At 45.1% G+C, this 27,120-nt stretch overlaps 1 protein-coding gene across 1 annotated transcript in view; it reads left to right on the top strand.

Annotated features, from left to right (window-relative positions):
* The window catches only part of TRPC7 (transient receptor potential cation channel subfamily C member 7), a 1,084,504-nt gene that overhangs the window by 404,220 nt on the left and 653,164 nt on the right, over positions 1 to 27,120 (top strand). Inside the window, exon 2 of the mRNA XM_078653219.1 lies at positions 4,657 to 4,839. Within this exon, the coding sequence (XP_078509345.1) occupies positions 4,657 to 4,839 (183 nt within the window). The remainder of the gene's footprint in view (positions 1 to 4,656; positions 4,840 to 27,120) is intronic.

Consider the following 27,120-nt stretch of genomic DNA (forward strand, 5'->3'; position numbering starts at 1 on the left):
AGCCAAGTCCTAGCTCAAAGGAGGTGGCATCACAATAAAAAAGGAAAATGTAGCCATGGCTAATATTTAGTTACACTAACAACATATATATGGAATTAAACAATAGAAATTATAAAAACAATAGAGGAATGAGATGGCAACAATATTTCTGAAAACTCACTTCTTAACTAATAACACATATAATCAAACAAGATTCCACCATATTCAAATCAAGTTCCTGGTTGTGAAAGGGCCTGCGTCAGTCTTACGCCTGCTGTGAGGCAGGCGTAAGAAAGTGACGCATTTGTGTCCTAGAAGTGGCGCAGTGAAATCTTATAGATTTCACTGCGTCACTTCTACGACCCTTTTTTGCGTCAATACGCCCCCTTGCATAAATTGTACCTGGTGCAGGTATAATGTGGCGCAGGGGTCTACAAAGTGACACATCTACCTAGATGTGTCACTTTGTAAATATGGCGCAACAAGGCGCATTTTTTACGCCACTCTATGAGCCGTATCATGATGGGCTGTTCTGGCGTAGCCGCTGAGCAGAGTGGCTGTTTTAATGGCCTGAAGAGAGCAAAGTGAATTAATGTAGTGCTTTATGTACAAATATTTGTTGCGGTGGCAAATGGCCCAGTTCGCAGAATCGGCCGTCTGCATACGCAAAAAATGCACTTTGTAATGTACAGAAGCCAAATTGCGAAACAGTAACCTGTTACTAAATCATGATGGTTTTGCAATTTAGTATTTAGAAGAGTCAATTTTAGGGCATCACTTTCAAGTACTAAATCACAGTGGTATGCATTAATGGTTGTACAAAAAAATAATATACAGCTTGCTGAAAGAAGGTGGTAATCAATACGCAAATGGGAAAAGGGTCCTCAAGTGACCTCTTCCCCTTTGAGAAAGTAAGAAAACATTTTAAAGGGCAGCCAGTGGACCATGGACCACTGCCTACTCTTAAAAAATGAAATTTAAAAGTTTCATTTTATGTTTTTTAAAATGCATCCCGTTTTCTTTAAGGAAAACGGACTGCATGAATAAAAAAAGACTGCTTTTTTTTTTTTTTTAAATAGTCACAGACATGGTGATCTGCTGACCCAGCAGGCCACCATTCCCGTGATGGCTAGCACTCCTAATGGGTCTCAAGCTGCCACCAACCTCATTAATATTCCTGAGGTAGGTCGTTTTGGTACCCACTATGACTTGCTATTTAAAAGTACAAAAGTTTTTTACATTAGGAATTGCGATATCCTAATTGCGATTAGGTAAGAATTGCAATTTGGAGATCGCAATTCCTAATTAAGAGCATGAGCCAAATGTATCAAAGTTCAATTTTGCATTCCCTAACTAGCGAATCTTAGGTAACAATATTTAGGGAATGTAAAATGGTATGTAAGAAAATACCAATTCCCTAATAGTGATTCCTACCGAGTCGGAATCACCATTATGGAAACGCCAGTAGGAAATGCTACTCCATTCATACCTAGGCCCATAGGTATGAATGGTTTTGCATTACCTAATTTGCAATTACCAAATTGGTAATTGCAAGTTAGGAAATGCAAAACCAAAGGTGTCCAGGGGCCTAAGGCTCCCCTGAAGCACCCCCCAAAACAATGTGCACATGTAAAGACCACACCTGCCCTAGGGGCACTTGTGTGCTACATGGCACTTGAAAATGCATTTTTTTACATTTTCCGAAATTGCACATGGTTACCATCGACTTGAAGTCAATGTTAATAGCATTTCCCAAATGCCCAGTTTGAATGTAGGAAATGCATGTGTACATGTGCTCAGGGAATCGAAAATTGCGATTCTCTATTTAGAGTTGCAAATTTAGGCCATCGCAAAAAATTGTGTTTACCTAAAATGCACTGCCAAAGTCTTTCATACATATTGAAAGGCTATTTTGCATTTGCAAATGATCAAATTTAGTGATTTTTATCATTTGCGAATGCAACATTGGTTGATACATGTGGCCCCATATGACTAACTCAAAGTGCATGCATAGGTGTACCCTGTATCAACAGAAAAACATTTCTGAGATTGAAAATAGCTTGCAATTCTGACTTTGAACGCCCCTTCCAAAACGTCCAATAGGCTTGATATACCTTAGCCCTGTGGTTCCCAAACTGTGCGGCGCGGCGCCCAGGTGCGCCGTAATGAGGTGCCAGGGGCGCCGCGCACACTAGGGTGACCCACCATCCGTAAATTCCACGGGCCTTTTATCTGTAATTTTGGCCATCACAGGGAGCAGCGCTGCTCCCCTGTGAGAGGCCTCACCCCTACTGCTGGAGGCGCCTCGCACTCCTCCAGGAGCAAAAGAGCAGCCCCTCCCGCCCATTGTCATTCAGTATGCGGCTGATTGCCACTTACTTAATGACAATGGGGCAGTCTGGGGGTGTGACACCATGTGGTGGCCTCCTCCTGCCTCAGTGTACAGAAGGGAATTCTGTATGATAAAAAGTAAAACGCCCACGCTGCAACGTTTAGAAAACACTTCATTCAAAGAAGCCTGTAAAATAAGTTTAAAAGAACAGGTTATCGTTCTCTCACTGTCCTGTATTTTAGAACTGAAGTATTTTCAATATTGTATTCAACAAAGTCATGGTTGCTCCTTTTATTTTTTTTTAAGGAACTAGCAACCATTGACAAAGCCAATAGTCCTACTTGCTGCATTATATATCTGGATGCAATGACAGAGACACCATAATACCAGTGAGGCGGAACACTATGCTAAGCGCAGATTTTTAGCCTAGGTGTTTTAAGCTGCGCTCTTAATTACGTCAAACACCCCCTTTGAAGAGACCCCCCAGTTTTTTTACACTGCTTAAAGCCCTGGAAACAACACCATGTTACAGTAACCTCACATCCTGGCACTGTGCATCATGTATGACTTCTACGTTTTCAGTCTGCCTATGTGCAGGGGCAGAGTGAACTCTCCACCAGCCCACCCCTTGCTGTAGTTAATTCTTGATGGGACTCTTCTGCCTGCAACTCTGCAAACAAAGGCTCAGCTCATAATGTGAAAAGGTGGGTGAGTAAATAAGTGAATGAATGTCTGAATGGATTAATGAAAGGATGAATGCATGAATGAAAGGGGGAATGGATAGATAATGAAAGAAAGGATGGATGGATGAGTAAATGAATGGAAGTGTGGATGAGAGAAAAGGTAAATAGATGGATGTATGGGTGGAAGGGTAGATGGATGGGTAAAATTGTGGATGGGTGTGTGAAAGGATGGTTGGATGAGTGAAAGGGCAGCTGATGGGCGAGTGAATTGGTGGATGGGTGTGTGAAAGGATGGATGGGTGGATGAATGAAAGGGTGGATGTAAGGATTGATGAGTTAGTGAAAGGGGGTAGATGGACAAAAGAATGGATAGATGAGTGAAGTGAAAGGGTGGATGGATGAGAGAACGGATGGCTGGATGAGTGAACGGATGGTTGGATGAGTGAAAGAATGGAGGAGTAATAGGATCAATGGATGTATTCATGAATGGATGAGTAAATGGGTGGGTAGCTGGATGGATAAGTGAAAGGGGGATGGAGAGAAAGTGAGGATGAATGACTGAAAGGGTGAATGGGTGGAAGGATAAATGACTGGGTGAATGGATGAGTAAGTGAATGGGTGGATGGATGAGTAAGTGAATGGATGGCTGGGTGGAAGAGTGGATGCATGGATGATTGTACAGATGGATGGGGTGAAAGGGTGGGTAGATGAATAATGGATGGATGAGTGAAAGGGTGGATGGAGGGATGGATGAGTGAAATGATGGACGGAAGGATATATGGTGGATAGGTGTGCAAATGGTTGAATATGTTTGGATATAGATGGGCACACAGATGGAAGGACAGACCTTTTTAGTGTAAAAATAAGGCAGGGGATACTGATTACGACAGACCAAACTCAATGTTCCATTTTCTCGGAGCGGGTCTCAGCCAAAAGGTACTGAAAGCAGCAGCTGGCATAAATAAGGGTTTGGGACCAGGCACTCTGTGGGGGAAAAACAATGGATTGGGATGCAGCCAAAGTGATTGCCAGTGGATGAGATTAATAATTAAAGCATTCCGACCAATATAATACCCTCATTGCGTCCCAAATACTTTAAGGAAGATAACAGGAGGTACACACCACCCACCCACCCACCGGTAAAAAAATGGTGGGAAGCCACGGCCAACTACCGATTAGGTCAGGGGAGCCACAGGTCAAAAAAGTTTGGGAACCACTGCCTTAGCCAGTCTTTTCTTTATCACAAACATGAGTGACACATCAGCTACATCACACCGAATATCTTTAATTAACAAACGAGACATTTCGTAGTGCCGATTATACAAGAGCTCATTCCTTTCACCTATAAAGATGTATCAGTTAAAGTCATATTTACATTTTGGGATTTATTTCATTTGTGCACTTAAACCTTTTTCGAATATAGGATCAGAGAATTTTACATGACTGCAAAAACAATGTCATACTTCACAAAGATGCATAAAGCGTAGAAATAACGTACCTGTTTATTTGCGTTATTAGTGATGCAATATGCTGACAGAACATATGTTGACAATTCATTTTTAACATGGCCCCCATTCATTAGACCCTAATCCATCTGCCAATATGAAAGATTTATTTCTACAATAGAAGCTTGACTGATTTAGGTATTTTTCACTCTTCTAGAACGACTATAGGAAACTATCTATGCAATGCAAGGATTTCGTTGTGGGTGTGCTGGATCTCTGCAGAGATACCGAAGAAGTTGACGCCATCTTGAATGGCGACGTGAGTAAGGAAACCTGGACTGAACATCCTCGACCAAGTCTCAGCCGGGTGAAGCTTGCCATTAAATATGAGGTAAAAAAGGTAAAGTTATTACATTTTAATTAATTCCTTTTACCGGTTGTGCTTCCACAGTGTTGAATATTTGTTTAAAGTATTGCTGAAATTAAAAGTAATGATACTTTTCGGTATGTTTCCTGAGCTTGAAACCCGGATATTAAGGGAGTTCGCAAAAAGGTTTTGAAAGATGTACAAATTATGCTGAAGTATCAGTGTAGTTTTTCTAGATACTGCCTCATATGCATCTAGGTGTTGAGTTACCATTTAATGGTTTATTTATGTCTACAGGTGCATTAAAAGGGCTTGAATTTGAGCATGAAATGAGGATAACAAAGATGCTAATTAATTTGCCATGAAAATACCTTAATGAAAAATGAGTGTGATTTTTTTCTTTCATTGACATCTTTAATGTCAGCTTTAAAATATGTTATGTTATGGGCATTTATAGCGATACAAAAGGGGGTGGTGATGGACGGAGCATCTGAACCAATCCTAAACACTCACACCCAGTCAACAGATCTGGGTTTAATTCATCACCGTTCTTTAGCCCACTCTGCCACCCCAGTTCAGACATGGCCATATGCAAATCAGTCTGACCCTGTGCCTCATGGGAACAGTCCAGCCCGAACTGCCAAGCCATGCCTTCCCTGGACCGGAATCAAGCTGCCTAGGACCGGTTTCTGGCATTTCAGCCGTCTTCAGCCCGGCTTGCTTGAATCCAGTGGCAAAGTGAGCAAGGGACTCAAGGTCTGAGCATACCCTGCCAACTTATGGCGAACAAAGCGGTACAAAAGGGGGTATTGATGGACGGAGTATCTGAACCAATCAAACACTCACACCCAGTCAACAGATCTGGGTTTAATCCATCACTGTTCTTTAGCCCACTCTGCCACCCCAGTTCAGACATGGCCATATGCAAATCAGTCTGACCCTGTGCCTCATGGGAACAGTCCAGCCCGAACTGCCAAGCCATGCCTTCCCTGGACCGGAATCGAGCTTCCTAGGACCGGTTTCTGGCATTTCAGCATCTTCAGCCAGGCTTGCTTGAATCCAGTGGCAAAGTGAGCATGGGACTCAACGTCTGAGCATACCCTGCCAACTTATGGCGAACAAAGCAATACAAAAGGGGGTGGTGATGGAGTTCATGTGCTGGACACTGGTGAAAACGAGTTCCCCAGCTACATGATGGCTTCGCTGAAAATAGGGATGTTTGGTATCAGACATCTCATATTAATAAAACCCACACTGATGCCAGAGTTGGATTTATTTTTACTTGCACACAAAGGGCACCTTAGAGGTGCCACATGACAACCTACCAGCTAATGGTATTCTGACTGACTGGTTTTCTCCACCTGCCATTAGAGACAAGTTTCTGACCCCCATGGATGAGGACTGTTGCACTCAGGAGGCTTGAAATCAAGCCTGTTCATACAGAGGATACTTACACCCTGCCCCCAGAATGACCTGCAGATTAGCATTCCAAGGCAGTGGTACTTCAAAGAGACAGTTTCCTTTGACATGCAAATCTGACTTCTCTCAAAGGAGAAGAAGCCAACTCCCTGTGTCCAGGGCCCTTTGGCACCTAAACAGGTGAGAAAATTAGCAACTCAGATAGGCGTGTCCACCCTCAGGCCAGTAACACCTCTAAGGTGGGCTACATGAAGTCTAGGCCACTTTCCAGAGTTAGCCATTTTGATGATGGCAAACTTAGAAACTCTGGTACAGGGTTATGCCCACTCCCAAAATATGAGGTCAAATAGGGGGCATACTGCCCCCAGGGATAAGTAGCTCATTGCCTACTACAGTATACTCCCCTAATGCCCCTAACTTCAGTATTTAGGACAGCCCGCAGAACCAGGAAATCGGATCCTGATGACCTACGAAGAAGAAGGACACTGAAGAGCCACAAAAGCAAAAGACTGAAGAGGAGCAACTGACTTGGCACCCCCTGCCCACTATCTGCTTTTCCCAGTTGAACCTGCACCAAAGATGTCTCATCCTGCAGCTGCCATGACTCCAAAGTCTGGGAGGACCGCCTGCCTTCAATAAAAACTCAAGAACTCCCAAGGAGTAGAGGAGCTGCTGCCTGTATCCTGCAGGCACCCCAAGAAACTGTGAGGATTCCAAAACCACCAAAAAAACAACACCCCAAAAGCACCACTGCAATCAAGCTCCCCCAGCCTGTGTTGACGTGGGCCATTGGTGTCAGTGTAGCCCTCAAGAGACTAAGTCCACTTTGGGTTAATCCCTCATGAACTCCCCTGCATCCTTTGTTTACAGGCCCCCTTAACCGAGAGTGCTCCCTGACTAAGACACGTGACACCACAAAGACCCTACGCACCCAGCCGCCCAGGCATTAAGAGAAGAGGACCACTGGTGTCCCCACGCTCCATAACATCGACTTGAATACTCCCGGTCAATACCAACAGCCTCTTTTCACAAAGACCTGTCCCCATTGACTAACATTGGGCCCTCAATGCTGTATTGCACCACTGCACCTGGCTTCCCTAGTGGCGCTGGAGGTGACTTGCTGGTGCTGACTTGGACCTTGTCCGATACTCACTTCAAGTCCCGGAGTTTGGGCTTGTTAGTCGCTGTAATCTACCTGAATGTTATGCTTGTTTATCCTCATATAGGATAACATTGCAGCTTCTGACAAATGCACTAATTGTCAACTTTTTAAAGTACAAAGTATTTATCTTGCAAAACGTACTTACCTAATCGTATTGATTCTGGTACCTAAATATTTATAGTTACTTGATGTTTTCATAAATTGGTGTTGATCTCCTCATTGAGTCATGTGCATCATGTGTTGACTATTGTGTATATTTGAGATGTCTAACACTTCTCTCTGATAAGCCTAAGGCTGCTAAACCACACAACCACCTAGAAGAGGGCATTGGTATTGCTAGAGCAAGCCTCTGTCCCCTCATAGAGGAACCCATGGACTCACTTTGGTATATCATATAAAGAGCCAGCTTCCTACAGACTCATTATATTAAAATCCAACTTAATCGTCACATCAGAATTTGTATTACTATTTTAGAAATTACACTTTTAGAAAGTTGTCGATTCCCTCGCTGAAATCCAAAGACGTTACTGCCAATTTGCAGCTGTCACCTAACCTCTGATAGCTGCCCCGTGGAGAGATGTGTATTGTTCCCAGACAATGTGTAGAGAGCTCAGAGTGTGGGGAGGGGGACTTCGCCCATGACAGGATGGCCTGTGGGCGGTGTCCAGACTTTTTCCTGAGAATCAGAGGATGGCTACCTTGTCAATGGCAGATGAAGATCACACCTAGGCATGCCTCCCTTTTGTCTCTCTAGTCAGGCTGGCTCCAGGGGGAGTGGAGAAAATAACCAGAAGTGGTGTAGTGGATGAACAAAGACTTGTCCACCATCCATAGGTTGGCACTGGGCATAAAATGGGCACCACAGAACTCAACCCAGAACACTCTTGGACCTGTTGAGTAACAGACGAAGGGCTGTACTGCTGTCTGAAGAATCTGAAGGAATACCGGACCTGCTTGACTTGAACCCACAACTCCAGAAGGGATTCCAAGCATCATTTGGCTGTGTTCCGGTTTGAGCTACCGGAACACATCCTTCCAGAGGCCTCTCTCCATTCAGCTGCCCTGTTCCAACTAGACCTTCCCTAGACCATGCTGAAGGCCTATGTTGGAGTTACACCTAAACCCTAGTGGTGTCCCCCAGGTCCTAGACCCTTGGCAGGTGTTAGAGTGTACTCGTCTTTTCTCCAAACTGCAGCAAATATATGCATTAAGGCACTGTAGGTATTTGAATATTAAGAACAATTGCCACATGTCATTCCAAATTGATGCAGCAATATTGTTCGATCACTCAGAAAATGATTGCTGATTCATATTAAACAATCAGATAGCTCAATTGCTAGATGCTTATTGCTTGTTTTGAGAATGTACCAATGAATAGATAAAAGTCACTGTTATTATAAAAATTACATACATAGCAAAGTTGAACATCTTGGGCCTTATTTAGATTTTAGCCGATAGGATCCCCAATCACATACATGGCGGATGTCTTGACCACCATGTTAAAAGTGTATTATATCCTATGTACTTTTAAAATGGCAGATGGGATGGTCATGACATTTTGCTAGAGTATCCTGTCTACCAAAATCTAAATAAAGCCCTTTGTGCCTGATTTTGTCTTTGTCGGATGATGTTACTACCTTCCCCATGGCAGAGTACTTTACTTCCGCCATGGAGAGGGTACTTAAACTGCCAAATTTAGAGATGTCCACTGGCCCAGTAAATTCTGTTGAATTTACAGGAACCACAGTCATTATGAATGAAATAATTTTCTGTTGAGCAAACCATATAGGGGTATATTCGCAAGGACTTATCGCCGAGTTATCAGCATTAAATGTATCACCCCATTCACAAGCTGGTGCTAACAGCCGATATCACCCGATTTCCTGCAATAGCATACGCAAAAAACATGATCACAGATGAGACTGACAACTAATGCTAATGAGATGCAGAGTAGGCGTTCCCGTGCAAAAAGCAGCGAAAACACCACTTCGCAACATTCTCAATGACCAGCCAGATCGGCGATAAGATCCCAAAACTGGCAATAAGGCGCGTTAGCAGCAGGGATTTAACACCTGCTCTTACCTGGTGTAAAGTCGGATGATCACCTGCACCATAAAAGGGAGCCCAGCCCAGAGCCACACCTGAAGAACAATAGATGCCATGGAGCCAACGATCATGCAGCTCGGACACCCAAGAGGGCCACAACACCCACCGCAACCACCCCCAGTTCCACCACCCCTGGGCTCCCCCGGACAAAGATATGTTACATCAACTATACGAAATCATGAACAAAATAATTCGCCTGATGTCGCACAATTACAACACTTAACATTCATCTGTGGTCAGAAAAAGGAGAATCACTTATGGAAGAATCATAGCGGGTCTTCTCTTTACAATCTGTGAGTCACAGCCTGCAAGACAAAATTCAAGATAAGAAGGTGCGTCATGCGCTCATCAAAGGACAGAGAGAAAGAAAGAGAGAGAAAGAGAGAGAGAGAGAAAGAGCGAGAGAGAAAGAGAGGGAGCGAGAGAGAAAGAGAGGGAGCGAGAAAGAGAGATATAGGGAGAAAGAGGGAGAGAGAAATAGAGAAAGAAAGAGAGAGAAAGAGAGGGAGAGAGAGAGTGAAAGGAAGAGAGGGAGAGGGAGAGAGGGTGCCGACAATGCGGACCCAGGCCTCACTGCTTACCTGCTGCCACCGGTGTGTCTCCACCCACGTGCTGGTATACACTGCAGTTCACCAGGTCCCTTATCAGAAACTGAGTCCAGATTCGTGAATGGCATAGTCCATACAATTGCACACGCCATCATCGCTTGCCTGCCCGTGCGCACACAGGCTGCTGCACCCCAGCCCCTTCAGCTGCCAAGCAGTGATTGCCGCCCCTGCTCACCCAGGCCTCACTGCTCACCTTCCGCCACCGGCGTGTTGCCAAGAGGGCCCACCACATGCTGGTGCAAGCTCCAAGCCCGGGGCTCACGACCATGGCAGCTTCCACATTATGCAGCTCGCACTGCGAGACACCAGGTCACACACTTGATTCTGGGCCTTGATTTCGCAATGGCAGAGATCATATCAGTGCACAGGGCATCATTGCAGGCTGCACACCGGCTCAACCCTTTAGGTGCCACTAACTTTGTGAACCGCGAGGCAACGCCATGTGGCGATAGGCCCGCTCTGCCCGCTGGCTCAGGCCTCCACTGCGGTCAAGCAGGGCTCACACAATTCCTTACCAGTCCAGACCACCAGGACGGCGCATAATCGCTGGCTGCACACCCGCTCTACACTTAAAGTACCCCTACCACTGAAAGTCACCGTCCCATGGTGGTAGGCCCATGCCGGCCGCAGTGTATCCAGTGCCACCAACTCTGTGCAATGCAAGTCATGGAACCTCTATGATTGAGTATCGTGGTGCGGACACCATCTTGTCACCTCCAGCAGTGGGAAATGTGATGTGGTAGGATCCTAGGCCCTCATGCATAAATAATAACCACACAAATACACCCAGATAGAGAGTGGAAATGGTGTCGAGCACGTGTGCCTGGCCCTTTTAATTGGCAGAGTTACATGTCCTGTGACGCGTGTGCTGGATGGGTGTGGTGTGGGTGTAAACCAGCCATGAGGGAGTGACTGTGGCATGCTGACAACTAGACCTGTGATCAGCAAATCACTACAGTGGAGACCTGGGACATGTAGCGGTGTTGTCCCCCCTGTGAGCGTAAGCAGAGTGGACTGGCCATAGACATAAGGGGGAATCACTGACCCTACATTCATCCATACTTCCACACTTGAATGTACATAGAAATGACACATCTGTGTGACCTGCTCCGATACGGATGTGGTCCACACTCAGCCACCTCAGTGTCATGGCGTGCAACATTTCATGATAGATTGACTGCAGCAATGCTATTCGTCATGCAGTGTCACTTGCATTGTCAGAGTTGCTCACAATCACGCCGATTTACGTGTTAAACACATGTGCATGGGTTGGTTGTGGGATTGGTGGTGTGTGGGAAGGGCCCCTTTGGGAACATAGTCAACAGGGGCCTACTTGCTGCTTCTAGTTGTGCTGCAGTGTGCCAATGGGATCAGAGACATACTCCAGAGTAATTGTGGGTGTGCAGTGTGCTCTACATAATTGTGCATGTGTGCCATTGTTCCCATCTCCCCCGTCCCCCCAGTCCCTGATCATTACTCACCCTTTTGCTGTTGTGTCAGGTCATGTTGAGCAGTGTCCGGTCCCCCAACTCCTGCCACCGTCTCCACACTGATGACTGTGGACACCATTTCCTCCATCTCATCCAGCTCCTCCTGTGGCGCTGGACTCCATGTCCAGTCTGCATTGATGCCTTCTGGTTGTTGCCAAGTTTCTGCTCGGTTTTGAGCTTCATATCATTCCAGTGCCTCTTGACCTCTTCCATTGTCCTCTTCAGCATTCCGACTGCATTCACCTTGTCCGCGATGGACTGCCATATTCAATTTTTTGTTGCCAATGACACAGTTGAGGGGACAAACAGTAGTGGATGGTGTTCTATCACCTCCGTTATCAGGATCCTGTTTCCCTGCAGACTAAACTGCGTCTTCCTCTTCTTCTTGTCCTTGCCCTTCCCTAGCCCAAGGTCCCAGGCTGGTCCTCCGGGGGGGCTTGTGGGGTTCTGTCCTCTGTACTTGCTCCAGCTACGTCCATTGTCCTTCACAGTTGTTTATTTTTTTTATATTTTTTTACTTTTATAGTGATTTACCCTCTTGACGTGTGTGAATTGCAGGCCTGGTGCAGCTTAGCGCTGATTTTGTTATCGCGGTTCGGGCCATCGCAAATTTTTTCACATTGGGGTTTAGATTTTTATTGACGTTCCGGTGACTTTATCGCTGCCATTTGCCGCGTTATCGGGAGACTATCGCATGTTACTGCTGTGTTGTGAATAGGACGTTAACACAGAGTTATTTTCCCATGATAGACGGCAATATGAAACATTGCATTAACTGATTTTGGCGATGATTATTGCACATTCTTCAGAATATCCCACATGGTGTTGTTAATGAGTCCTATTGCAACCAGTATTACCAACAATTTGGACATAAATCAACCTAAGCCACAAATGATTCCATATAGTGATCGAGGTAGTAAAGAGTGCAATCTGGTTCCAATAACATGGCAGCGCAGCAGTACACAAGTTAATTTTCTTTTTTTCTGTTCAAAACAAAATCCCAAAGCAGGATTTTGCTTTTGAAATTATAAAAAATACATGACCCGCCGCCCATTCTAGATCATGTAGGAGGACACATAGCCAAACCTTCAACAGCCTGAGACAGTAATATATGAGAGAGATTAGGATATATAGGTAGCTGACACAGATTAGTGTCCAACGTCTACATAATGAAGGTCTGCCCATCTGCAAATGATGCTGGCGGACCTTGAGTTTGATGGAGAGTATAGTCCATCGTCTTTGCGACAGATTACCCTTTCTGTCAAACTCTAAGTCTGGGCTTTAGTTTTTACATATGGGCTAATCTAACTCAAGTTCATTGTGATTAAAGTACACATTCAGTCATTCGCCTATTTGGTGACAATGCAGCTGCTAATAGCTAGAAACCGAGAACTGAGCTCTCTGCTAATGTATGCTCTGTATACCTTAAGTCCTTCAGAGTAGATAGTAATAGAGATGTATTGCTTCAACAGATGACTCTCCCTGGCTCTTTATATCTAACAGCAACCGCAAATAACAATATGAGGAAGAGAGAGATTCAAATACCAGCTTATCAAATTAACAAATGTGTGTAATAGCGTTGTGTAAATTAGGTCATCATTTACATAAATAGTAGACATCTTAGCTGAAAATTGAGCAAAAACATTGTGAGGTTTGGTCCAATATAAGGATTTCCTATTTTTATAAAGGCAAAAATCAGCACATTTACATCCTGGGTTCCATAGGCCCATGTTGGCCAAAAAGGATATGACATGAGAGCTTTTGTTTGGGGTGTAGACCTGCCATCTCAGTTGATCCAGAGACAAACGTAGAATACATCAAGGTAAAAGTATTCCACATGATCGATGAATGAGAAAATTAACGTTCTGACTGTGTTTTGCCAGCAATGATGTAAATGCCCAGTACTTCATAATTTCACTATATATTGACGATGGCGTACAATTTATGCCGGGGTTGACCCATGGACTAATAAAATAAGATAATCTTACGTTTGGAAGTTCAGACTAGGGTCCACATCATTACACCATAGTCAGTTACATTTTGGTACATATACACCAGTCCTTAATATTGATCACTCGTGTGATGATCACCTTGATATTGAGAACCAGCACTTTGTTCTCTGTAAAACTTATTTTTAATTAAAAGTGCATTTATTTAAAAGATTAATTGGCCGACAAAGACCAATAATTATGAATAGATTAATTTTCCATAGAGCAAACCATAAAGTGTAGTGAATGTGTTCTCTTGAAATCACTGTAATTAAGTATTAGCAACAGTTTTAGGGTGCGGCCACGCAGAGTAGACAGAGTGGATTCAAGCAAGCCGGGCCGAAGAGGCTGAAATGCCAGAAACCGGTCCCCGGCAGCTTGTCTCCTTTCTGGTGAAGAATTGGCTTGGTAGTTTGGTCTGCCCTGTTCCCATGATGCACTGGGCCAGGGACAGACTAATTTGCATATAGCCAGGTTCTGAGCTGGGATGGGGCAGTGAGATAAATAACGGTGATGGATCAAGCCCTGATCTTTGGACTGGGTAAGAGTGGTCTGCTTAATTCAGACACTCTGTTCATCACCACCCCCTTTTCTGTATCGTTTTTGGCCACTATAGGTGTGGCAGGGTATACTCAGACATGAGTCCCTTTCTCACTGCTCCATCAGGATTCAAGCAAGCCGGGCCGAAGAGGCTGAAATGCCAGAAACCGGTCCCCGGTAGCTTGTCTCCTTTCTGGTGAAGAATTGGCTTGGTAGTTTGGTCTGCCCTGTTCCCATGATGCACTGGGCCAGGGACAGACTAATTTGCATATAGCCAGGTTCTGAGCTGGGATGGGGCAGTGAGATAAATAACAGTGATGGATCAAGCCCTGATCTTTGGACTGGGTAAGAGTGGTCTGCTTAATTCAGACACTCTGTTCATCACCACCCCCTTTTCTGTATCGTTTTTGGCCACTATAGGTGTGGCAGGGTATACTCAGACATGAGTCCCTTTCTCACTGCTCCATCAGGATTCAAGCAAGCCGGGCCGAAGAGGCTGAAATGCCAGAAACCGGTCCCCGGTAGCTTGTCTCCTTTCTGGTGAAGAATTGGCTTGGTAGTTTGGTCTGCCCTGTTCCCATGATGCACTGGGCCAGGGACAGACTAATTTGCTTATAGCCAGGTTCTGAGCTGGGATGGGGCAGTGAGATAAATAACGGTGATGGATCAAGCCCTGATCTTTGGACTGGGTAAGAGTGGTCTGCTTAATTCAGACACTCTGTTCATCACCACCCCCTTTTCTGTATCGTTTTTGGCCACTATAGGTGTGGCAGGGTATACTCAGACATGAGTCCCTTTCTCACTGCTCCATCAGGATTCAAGCAAGCCGGGCCGAAGAGGCTGAAATGCCAGAAACCGGTCCCCGGTAGCTTGTCTCCTTTCTGGTGAAGAATTGGCTTGGTAGTTTGGTCTGCCCTGTTCCCATGATGCACTGGGCCAGGGACAGACTAATTTGCATATAGCCAGGTTCTGAGCTGGGATGGGGCAGTGAGATAAATAACGGTGATGGATCAAGCCCTGATCTTTGGACTGGGTAAGAGTGGTCTGCTTAATCCAGACACTCTGTTCATCACCACCCCCTTTTCTGTATCGTTTTTGGCCACTATAGGTGTGGCAGGGTATACTCAGACATGAGTCCCTTTCTCACTGCTCCATCAGGATTCAAGCAAGCCGGGCCGAAGAGGCTGAAATGCCAGAAACCGGTCCCCGGTAGCTTGTCTCCTTTCTGGTGAAGAATTGGCTTGGTAGTTTGGTCTGCCCTGTTCCCATGATGCACTGGGCCAGGGACAGACTAATTTGCATATAGCCAGGTTCTGAGCTGGGATGGGGCAGTGAGATAAATAACGGTGATGGATCAAGCCCTGATCTTTGGACTGGGTAAGAGTGGTCTGCTTAATTCAGACACTCTGTTCATCACCACCCCCTTTTCTGTATCGTTTTTGGCCACTATAGGTGTGGCAGGGTATACTCAGACATGAGTCCCTTTCTCACTGCTCCATCAGGATTCAAGCAAGCCGGGCCGAAGAGGCTGAAATGCCAGAAACCGGTCCCCGGTAGCTTGTCTCCTTTCTGGTGAAGAATTGGCTTGGTAGTTTGGTCTGCCCTGTTCCCATGATGCACTGGGCCAGGGACAGACTAATTTGCATATAGCCAGGTTCTGAGCTGGGATGGGGCAGTGAGATAAATAACGGTGATGGATCAAGCCCTGATCTTTGGACTGGGTAAGAGTGGTCTGCTTAATTCAGACACTCTGTTCATCACCACCCCCTTTTCTGTATCGTTTTTGGCCACTATAGGTGTGGCAGGGTATACTCAGACATGAGTCCCTTTCTCACTGCTCCATCAGGATTCAAGCAAGCCGGGCCGAAGAGGCTGAAATGCCAGAAACCGGTCCCCGGTAGCTTGTCTCCTTTCTGGTGAAGAATTGGCTTGGTAGTTTGGTCTGCCCTGTTCCCATGATGCACTGGGCCAGGGACAGACTAATTTGCATATAGCCAGGTTCTGAGCTGGGATGGGGCAGTGAGATAAATAACGGTGATGGATCAAGCCCTGATCTTTGGACTGGGTAAGAGTGGTCTGCTTAATTCAGACACTCTGTTCATCACCACCCCCTTTTCTGTATCGTTTTTGGCCACTATAGGTGTGGCAGGGTATACTCAGACATGAGTCCCTTTCTCACTGCTCCATCAGGATTCAAGCAAGCCGGGCCGAAGAGGCTGAAATGCCAGAAACCGGTCCCCGGTAGCTTGTCTCCTTTCTGGTGAAGAATTGGCTTGGTAGTTTGGTCTGCCCTGTTCCCATGATGCACTGGGCCAGGGACAGACTAATTTGCATATAGCCAGGTTCTGAGCTGGGATGGGGCAGTGAGATAAATAACGGTGATGGATCAAGCCCTGATCTTTGGACTGGGTAAGAGTGGTCTGCTTAATTCAGACACTCTGTTCATCACCACCCCCTTTTCTGTATCGTTTTTGGCCACTATAGGTGTGGCAGGGTATACTCAGACATGAGTCCCTTTCTCACTGCTCCATCAGGATTCAAGCAAGCCGGGCCGAAGAGGCTGAAATGCCAGAAACCGGTCCCCGGTAGCTTGTCTCCTTTCTGGTAAAGAATTGGCTTGGTAGTTTGGTCTGCCCTGTTCCCATGATGCACTGGGCCAGGGACAGACTAATTTGCATATAGCCAGGTTCTGAGCTGGGATGGGGCAGTGAGATAAATAACGGTGATGGATCAAGCCCTGATCTTTGGACTGGGTAAGAGTGGTCTGCTTAATTCAGACACTCTGTTCATCACCACCCCCTTTTCTGTATCGTTTTTGGCCACTATAGGTGTGGCAGGGTATACTCAGACATGAGTCCCTTTCTCACTGCTCCATCAGGATTCAAGCAAGCCGGGCCGAAGAGGCTGAAATGCCAGAAACCGGTCCCCGGTAGCTTGTCTCCTTTCTGGTGAAGAATTGGCTTGGTAGTTTGGTCTGCCCTGTTCCCATGATGCACTGGGCCAGGGACAGACTAATTTGCATATAGCCAGGTTCTGAGCTGGGATGGGGCAGTGAGATAAATAACGGTGATGGATCAAGCCCTGATCTTTGGACTGGGTAAGAGTGGTCTGCTTAATTCAGACACTCTGTTCATCACCACCCCCTTTTCTGTATCGTTTTTGGCCACTATAGGTGTGGCAGGGTATACTCAGACATGAGTCCCTTTCTCACTGCTCCATCAGGATTCAAGCAAGCCGGGCCGAAGAGGCTGAAATGCCAGAAACCGGTCCCCGGTAGCTTGTCTCCTTTCTGGTGAAGAATTGGCTTGGTAGTTTGGTCTGCCCTGTTCCCATGATGCACTGGGCCAGGGACAGACTAATTTGCATATAGCCAGGTTCTGAGCTGGGATGGGGCAGTGAGATAAATAACGGTGATGGATCAAGCCCTGATCTTTGGACTGGGTAAGAGTGGTCTGCTTAATTCAGACACTCTGTTCATCACCACCCCCTTTTCTGTATCGTTTTTGGCCACTATAGGTGTGGCAGGGTATACTCAGACATGAGTCCCTTTCTCACTGCTCCATCAGGATTCAAGCAAGCCGGGCCGAAGAGGCTGAAATGCCAGAAACCGGTCCCCGGTAGCTTGTCTCCTTTCTGGTGAAGAATTGGCTTGGTAGTTTGGTCTGCCCTGTTCCCATGATGCACTGGGCCAGGGACAGACTAATTTGCATATAGCCAGGTTCTGAGCTGGGATGGGGCAGTGAGATAAATAACGGTGATGGATCAAGCCCTGATCTTTGGACTGGGTAAGAGTGGTCTGCTTAATTCAGACACTCTGTTCATCACCACCCCCTTTTCTGTATCGAGTAGACAGAGTGGCCGCTCATTAGAGGGCTAATCTGGCCGAACATCACAACCGTACACAATCTGGCTCTTCAGGAGGCAATTTACGCTAGAACCCACTAGCATGAAAATTTACAATGACCCTGACCTGTCTGGTGTGATCGGGGAGTCCCGCAGTCCCCCCAGGTATCTGTAAGGCTGACTAACAATGGGCCTACTGGTGGCCTACAGTGGTGTGGGCCTGGCTGTGGGGCGTGCTGGGACCTCGGGGCTGAGGGCATTTCACTTAACTGCACTGGGGGCTGAGCCTGCGGAAACTGATCATCTGTAGCGCTCATGTGGCAAGGTAGTAACCCCTGCGTCCGTGCAGTGGTCTGCCTGTTGCTCTGCGGGATCGGCCGCGCTGGGGAGCAGTGGCCTGTAGCACCCAGGGCCAGACCAGCTGCGTGACCGCACTACTGCAGTCCTGAGGCTGGGATGGGCCGGAACCGATCATCGGCCAGAGGCCACAGCTGGCAGCCTTATGCGAGCTGAGATACCTGGTGAGTGATATGCCCCTGTACACCTCTTTGGACTTTCACTGATTATTAATGTGGCACTCTGGCCTATTGCACTCTGCGCCTTGGTTTGTTTCTGACAACTTCTACGCTACGCACTGACCATAGCCTGTGGAGCACTTGGTTGTCATTAGAGCGCTTGGCTTTGTAGTGAGACACTGACTACTCGGAGGACAGTTGACTGTTGCTCTGGAGGTGCTACTGCCTCCCCTCAGCATGAGTAAATAAGCTCCTGTGTGTGCCATTTCATCAGTGGCCATTTGAACTTGATGCAGTACCATAGGCACCATAACACTGTTAGTTTCCTAGTGTTATTCATTTGCCCTGATGTTGGCATGTCCTGGCAACTTTGACCTGCTCTAATCAGCCTACTGCCATATAAGGTTGTGCTAAGGCCAAATTGTAGCTCTTGGGACTCACTCCTCACACCGTCTAGAACAAACAACATCTTTTTACCTGCCCCCTCCATTCCACTTGTACCCTTGAGCCTCAATTTGCCAGAATCAATTGTCCCTAGCCAGCAGCAGAGATGGCTCATGTCCCTTGTGGTGGTGTCTACCCAGGGTGTGGCAGGACTCCATGTACCCTGCAATCTTTGATTAATAATCTGAATAATTCAGGATCTGCTTCAGTTGGATGGCCAATATGCCTCCTCTTGCTCTATCCCGAATGTCTGACCTGAATTGTGCTTAATCCCCACAGATTGAATGTTCACAATACTAAACAGCCCATAATTTCCTCTGAAAGCCGACGCCTTACCTGAAATGCTCAGCAGAGCCAGGATACAGAGCATAATGCTACACAATTGATTGTGGAAGATACACAGGTTATTGATATTCGCACGTTCTCCTAGATGTAAAAACAAGCTTTAAAACCATCAGTTCTAAACTGGACCTTATTACAAGTCACCTGGACCAGGTTGAACACGGCGTCGACACACATGAAACGCAAATGGACCAGTTGGAGAACCAAGTTTCAGATGCGGACGATCTACAATCGGCATCCAAAGAACACTTGTTATGGATGGATAAGGTGGTTGAACTAATCAAAGCTAAAAATGAAGACCTTGAAGCACATTCCAAATGCAATAACCTTCACATAACTGAAATTCCAGAAACAACAGCCATCTCTGTGATGGAAGATTATGTTGAAAATTTGCTACGTGAACTCATTGATGGCAATTTATCGGCTGTATTCACTGTGGAGCGGGTCCTCAGGTCCCTAGGACCTAAACTACTCATAGGGGCAACTCTGCTGGCCAAAGTTGCCTGAGTATTACACTATTGAGACAGAGATGTGATTCTGCAACTGGCTCGTGAATGCGGATCTATGCAACACCAGAGCAACAGCATATCCTTCTATCCAGATTTGTATTTTATCCGTCCAGACAGCCCGCCACAAAATTCTACAAAAAGCTGACATCCCGTATGCTCTCCTTTATCCAGCCATGTTACATATCCCCTTAAAAAATTAACTTTTTTCACGGATGATAAGTCAGCTTTAAAATTTGTTAAACACAAAAACTCTTCTGTGGAGGCCCGCTCAGTGACAATGATTGATTGCTTTGTGACTGTCGCTCTAGCACTGCCTTGTGAGCAAACTGGAGGGGCCTACCAAGTGTTTTCACTGGTCCACCACTTATTGTTTATGTACTACATATACGCCAAGCTTTAATGTTTGATATTGTGCTTTCACTGTCATCATTGTATTGCATTAGCTGCCTGTTAAACACTAGTTCACCCGGTGTGTCCCATGTCCCCATAGGACATTTCCCAAACTTTCAATCCCAGATTGTTCATAGTTCTTCAGGAGGGAGGGTAGGAAATGTATCTCAACCTAATTGGTTGGTTGGAGTGGGTGGGAAGGTATGGAAATAGGGGGTTGTATTGTATTTTTGTATTCTGTTTTTTCTTCTCTCCTCCTTTTGTCGCACATCCCCCCTCACCAATATTTCCAGGGTACACTATAGATTCCTCATCACAGACCTCCCACTTGTTACACATCATTCCACTACTACAACTCCACTATGGCTAATATCTCATGTATTACCTGAAACACTTGCAGTCTTAATGACTATAGAAAATCATGCCTTATAGATGCTTACTTAAAGAGACATAACACAGACTTTTATTTCTTACAAGAGACACATCTAAGCCACCCCTCCCCTTCTGGCATACGTGCACACTGGTGGGGAGAAATCAAGAGCTCAGCAAACTCCAATTATACCAGGGGCTTTGCAGTCCTCTTGTGTAAATACCTTGCATGGCAACTGTCACAATCACTTATAGACCCTGGGAGTGGTTTGTTATACTAGCAGGAGACCCATATGGACAGCTACTGATGATGACTGCAATATACGGACCTAATTGTGATGACCCTGTTTTTTTGTTGCGGAGTTCTGGGCAAAAATAACTATTCTAGGCCCTCATGCCTTGATTTGGGGAGGAAACTTCAACGCCGTTATGCATGATCAATTAGATTATTTTGGCATTTCTAAGAGTCCACACCCACTGGCCATCACAACTCTCAAAGCGATCATGAAAGATGACTGTTTTATGGATGTCTGGTGTCACACACATCCACAGACCCTAGAGGGCACTTGTATCTCGTATTTTCATAATGCATGGTCCCGACTAGATGTTTGGCTGGTATCCAGAGATGTTAGCATACTTCTGTCTCCCACTCATAGTGTACTTTATCTGAACATGCCCCATGGCTGTTGAATCTGTTTATAACCCATGCAGTGCCTTGTGCTTTCAGCTGGAAACTACCAGTGGTGACGCTCCTAGGTGCTGCCTTTCGGGAAGAGATACGAAAGGATATACTGGAATTTTTCACACACAATTGGGGCTCAGTTCAGTCAGCATCCACATTCTGGGAGACATTTAAACGGGTGATATGGGGAGCATGTATTGCAAAACAATCCAGGGTGTTAATATCAGTCAGGGGAGTGCTGTCAAAAATCGATGGAGATATTCATATGATAGAGCAACAATAATACCAAACCTGCAGCACAGCCATATTAGCTGATATCCGGGTGGAGGTGTCTGAATTCCAGGACAAAGCTACTCAAGAAACCTGCTTTCTAACTAGATACAGCCAGGCTAGACTTTATGGGGAGTAAGACCGTTCAAGTAGGACACTTGCAAATCTACTCTGAGCCCCATGTACTGCCTACTATATCACTGAACTCATTGACACCGAAGGCCAAAAAACTGCCTTTTCATCTGAACTGCTAGTTGTAATGACCTCTTTTTATGCACAACTATACTCCATGACTATATCTCCAGGCCAAAAAACACTTTCCAAGTATTTGACACCATCCAGCTGCTCTGGCTTAATAATGTTTATTATGCCTATCTAGATTCGGCCTTCACCACAAGCATATTATACAAGTGATTAGAAGCCTATGAGGTGATAAGGGATGTATGACGTTACAACGCATACTTTTACAACGCCTACCTTTACAACGCATTTTTTACATCGCAACATCCATTACAACGCACACCATTACAACGCATGCCTTTACAACAAATTCTTTGAAACTACCTTTACAACGCATTCCACTACAACGCATACTACATTTACAACGCATACCATTACAATGCATTACATTGCATTGCATGTAAGGTAAGTGTTGGATAGTGTAGGGGTTAAAATTACTATTCTAACTCCAGGGGGTGCAACAGTAGGGTAAGTGTTGGATAGTACAGGGGTAAAAATTACTATTCTAACTTCAGGGGGTGCAACAGTAGGGTAAGTGTTGGATAGTGTAAGGGTATTATGTGTTGTAATGCTATGCGTTGTAATGGTATGCGTTGTAATGACTGAGTTGTAATGGCATGCGTTGTAATGGATGTTGCGTTATAAAACTTTTGTTGTAATGGTAGTGTGTTGTAAAAGTTGCGTTGTAAAGGTTGTATACCGGTGATAAGGCACCTGGACTGGAAGGCCTCACAACTGATTTCTATAAAGTATATACCCCCATACTGGCCCTACACTTACTTGCTTTGTTTCAAGACCCCCTGGACACTGCTGCTTTGCAGTGCCACACGTAGCAAGTAGTAAATGCCAATGATGGATGTTGTTCAGGCAGGTGTAATTTCATGCACATGTATCAATAAGCCAAGACAGACTTCCTTGCACAATGGTGGCAGGTGTCTAAGTTGGTGCTAGGCAGCAGTGTGTGTTCCAGTGCAACCAGGGATCAGTACTCAACTGTCAAATCCTACGCTAATCTGCCCTCTCCTTTCACACAGGGCCCTACAGTATGGAGACTACCTGTGTTGTGCTATGTGTACAATCAAATACTGAGCCCCACTTAAAGTGTTTTAACTATGGAAGTAATAATTCAATGTGAGGAAGCATTACAGTTGTCCAGAGGACTCTGACAATGCAACATATTCCTCCAAAAAATGTACTCATGACAAGTTGAATAAAATGTACTCATCTGATACAGGAGTACCAATTCATGACAACCAAACATTATCCCACTAGAGCACAATTCATGTTTTATTAAGAATAAAACCTTACATCTGAAAAAATACTAACTAAACCTAACTAACCTACACATACTATCCTTAAAAGAGTGCCCCACCCATTTAAAATCCTAACAAAAAACTGAAACTTACTAAAACATTATTACATAAAACTATGTTCTTATATAAAACTAACCTAAAGCTTTCCTAAACCTACATGATACCTATAACTATGTCCATTAAAACAGCTATATAAAATGTAGATTATAAAAAGAAGGGGATGTTCATGGGATAGTCTATATTTGTGCCTCAATGTGCTACAGTGTCTCTTGGCACTTTTGCCAAAGGCCCCCCACCACTTCATCGCTTTCTCCAACTTCTCAATTTGTTTGTTCATTTTGTGCATCCTCTTCACTAGCAGAAGTTTGAATCTGTCCCATGAACAAACCCTTGCTTCGCCTTGCCCAGTGGCTTGCTTCTGCCGTCCTCCTGAGTGTCCATGAGTTTGGTGCGATGGGTCTGGCTGCAGACTTCCATTATGGGGGCACTGTAGCAGTGGTGGTCGTTGGTCCCTGTGGAGATGAGGATGGCTTCCAGAAACCAACTCTACCTTGTAATACGTGTGGCCCATATAACAGAACACGTGTTCCTTCTTCCTCAGGTGGGAATAGTGTGCCCATCTCATGGCAAAGGTTTGTATCAGTTCTGGTGTCATGTTAAATAGAGAGAAAATTGTACCTCCTATCAGGGGACGTATAATATGCATATCACATAACACAACATATAATTGACATTCTTCTGCAATCATAATTCCCTGACCGTACTCACACCTATTCTTGGTATGTCCAATATACCTTAATTGCAATGACTACTCCAAGCACATTATGTCAAAGTAACCCAAGTAAGGTCAGTGTAAATGTATTAAACATCTATTTAGGTACAATATAGAACCATGCATTTCACCCATACCAGCGATCCCCACTCATTCTGAAGAATCAATGGTAAATAATACCCATGGGACGCATAGGTAAACTTCTGCTCTTGATTTTGCATCAAGCAAGGGGGACAAGTTAAAGGCAAATCCTGAGTGAGATGTAGAAAGCTAAGCAATGGCTGCTTGTGTGACTCTGTAAGTCTTGAGTAATCTTGAATTACATGAGGCAGCACACATTGCTGACTTGTCTTACTTTGCTGCAGGGAGCCATTCCAATGATGGAGGGGGGTCTCAATGCTTCAAAACCCTTATTTTGACAGATGTGCAGATTTTGCATAAGTGCTATACCTGGAAACTTGTTGTGATGCATTAAGTGAACATGTGTACCTAAACTAGGAAATAAGAAATCGGATTTCACATTTCTGTCACCACATTCTCCCTGTGCTGCATTCTGCAGGAAACACATACTTAGCAAAAAGCCTCTTAGTACTGTGTTTATTCAGGCAGCTCTCCTTACTTGTCCAATAATTATTTTGCCTATAATGCAGGCCCTCTTGCACCATGATGCAAGGGTGCCTGTATTGGTGCTACACAGTCAAAAGTATGCTACCAGTAGGAAAGGAAGGATTTGTGTTGTATCATGAAAGCACAGTGCATTGATGCCATTGCCCTTTCACACAGTGCAGCAAGATGGCTTGCCATGGTATACTACATGACAGCTTGACCTAATTGCCACACAGGTTAGATACTGCCCATCAGGCTTGTAGTGATATGCCAATTTATGTTAACTCTAGAGCATATGTCCTGCTGGACAAACTTAGGCCAATGATTATGTAGCATGCAGTGAGGTCTGCTGGGGCTGCATAGGTATTACAACAATGCTATTGCCACTCTGTGGTCAGCAGACACATAAATTATTGAGATATGCAGGCTGCCATCCATGGTATAACTGCTGGGCCACAGCACAAGTTCCCTGCCTTGTGCATATGTACCCTCACAATGAGCATTAGAAAGGCTGAGAGCTATTTTGATGAGGCAAAACTTGGATCGATAAATGAGCAGCCCTACATCTATGCACCCTCCAGGGCATCAGTGTAAAGGGGCCACTGCCACTACATTCTCCATAGGTCTGACATGGACACATCTGAAAGAGGCTAAATTACCCCGAGACAGGATGACATCACCTATACCTCAGGTATGGGTAAATACTGAGGGAATGTTTAGATGTCAAATGACAAATGTCAAAGGACTCACATCCCAGTGACAACACCTGCTGAGTTGTCAACTGTACCATTTCATTGGTTGTTCCAGGATACCACAAAAGTTGGGATGTTCCTGGCACTATTCCAGCATCTATCTGTTGTCGGTGATTGCATTGTGATGGCTAACCTGGTAACACTGCAATGGATGTTTATGAAAAGTGTTGTTAGGAATGTGACACAGGTCTACCATCCCCATATGTTAATCGGGTTGCATTCACATGATCACACCTCCTTGTTTTTCGTAACATCTGTTGACACACGTGATGCTTTGTTTGCTAAGCGATACTGAGTGATTTGTTGGCAGGCGACGTATACACTGTTATAGCTGTCATTGATCACTCACAAATGTCACAGAGCTACGACCATGTAGTCATGACGCTGATTTGCTGCACTAGTATCCTTAAAGTTGTCAACTTCTCCCTGGGTGAATGGAAGATGTCCACCTGCAAAACAATGGACACATTGCATTGCATGTAGAGCAACTGCACACACTTCCAATTCTTAACCAAGCATTATGACATTCCAGTGTCATGACACATTTAACACCCTTACTCACATATGTATACATTGTCAGACCATTGAATGCAGCTAGTCACCGCACAGGGCGATCTGTTTGGATGTGAAAGGTCTGTAATTCTTTATTCATATGTCAAAATCATGCCCAATGCATGTGATAGGGTCAGGGGATCAGTACTAATGGCCAGCTTCATCAACAGGCCCCCTTGCACCATGATGCATTGGCACGAGGGAGCCAAAATTGTGCCATCACTAGGAAAGGACAGGAATGCACTGTAAATGGTTCAATACAAAGCATTCCTGCCCTTTCCCTTTCACTCAGAGCAGCACAGCTACGTGATTTACTGTGCTGCATGATGATTTGATAGATGTGTCCTTTAGTACATACATACTAACCTTGCCTCACAGACATATCCAAACCTTGTGCAGTGTTGATAATGATATGCATTGAGAATCTAGCCAAAGGGGTGGATATAGCCTCATATTGAGTAGGGTTAGCATCACATGAATGAGGGAAACAGCAATAAATGTTTAAGCCTAATACATATAAAAGCCCAACCCTTCTTCAGTACTGGATAATTCTAAATAGAAGCCCTAATTTGGACAAAGGGCTGCTTAGCATTACTTTGCATTAAGCCTTTGGATGTAAAGTAATGCCACGATGTTACGATGTCACGGTGGGCGTGTGCGTCGAATGGCCGGGAGCTGTCCGAACTGCGCACACGTAAAATGTTGCCACATCACGAGGGAATTCTGCCCGCATTTAAAGGGTTAATAGTGGTAGCTTCCTGGAAGGTAACACTGCATTTATGCCTGGTTTGCTGCTTTGTGTGACAGTTTCATACGTCTGCCACCTGGAGTCACTCTATTTTGCCTGGTGTGTCACAATACATCAACACTTTGCACATAAATGTTCGCATCGATATGTACTTTACCAAAGTTATCTATATAACCATATGCAGATGGTACATTACTACATACTCCAATCCCAGCTGGTCCATGACATCCGCTTTCACAGGCTATGTGTCACCCCAACGTGGCTTGACCCAGGAAACAGTGCACTCTTCCTTGACCACCTTACTTAGGTACCATCATACCCGCTCCTACGATCCTTATGATCACTTGATCAGTACCCCTGGGCAGCCAGTATCATCAGTAGGAAATGCTTTATCAGCCAGATGAAGCACCCCACCTCTCTGGCACTGACGTTTCTGCCTTTCCCCGACACGGCCACAATGGCACAAGCCCTATCTAACCTCCTACTCTAAACAAATAAAATGCCCCATAAACCCCAAACTATGCCCAACTTACAAATACCACAAATAGGACAAACACCTGACAATACAAAGAAAAATACAATTACAAAATACAACACTAAGACACAAAAGGTACACAACTGCTTGGTAACAGGTACTGACCAGATATAGACTAC

Source organism: Lissotriton helveticus, chromosome 7 (genome assembly GCF_964261635.1).
Source record: "Lissotriton helveticus chromosome 7, aLisHel1.1, whole genome shotgun sequence".
Classification (NCBI taxonomy): Eukaryota; Metazoa; Chordata; class Amphibia; order Caudata; family Salamandridae; genus Lissotriton; species Lissotriton helveticus.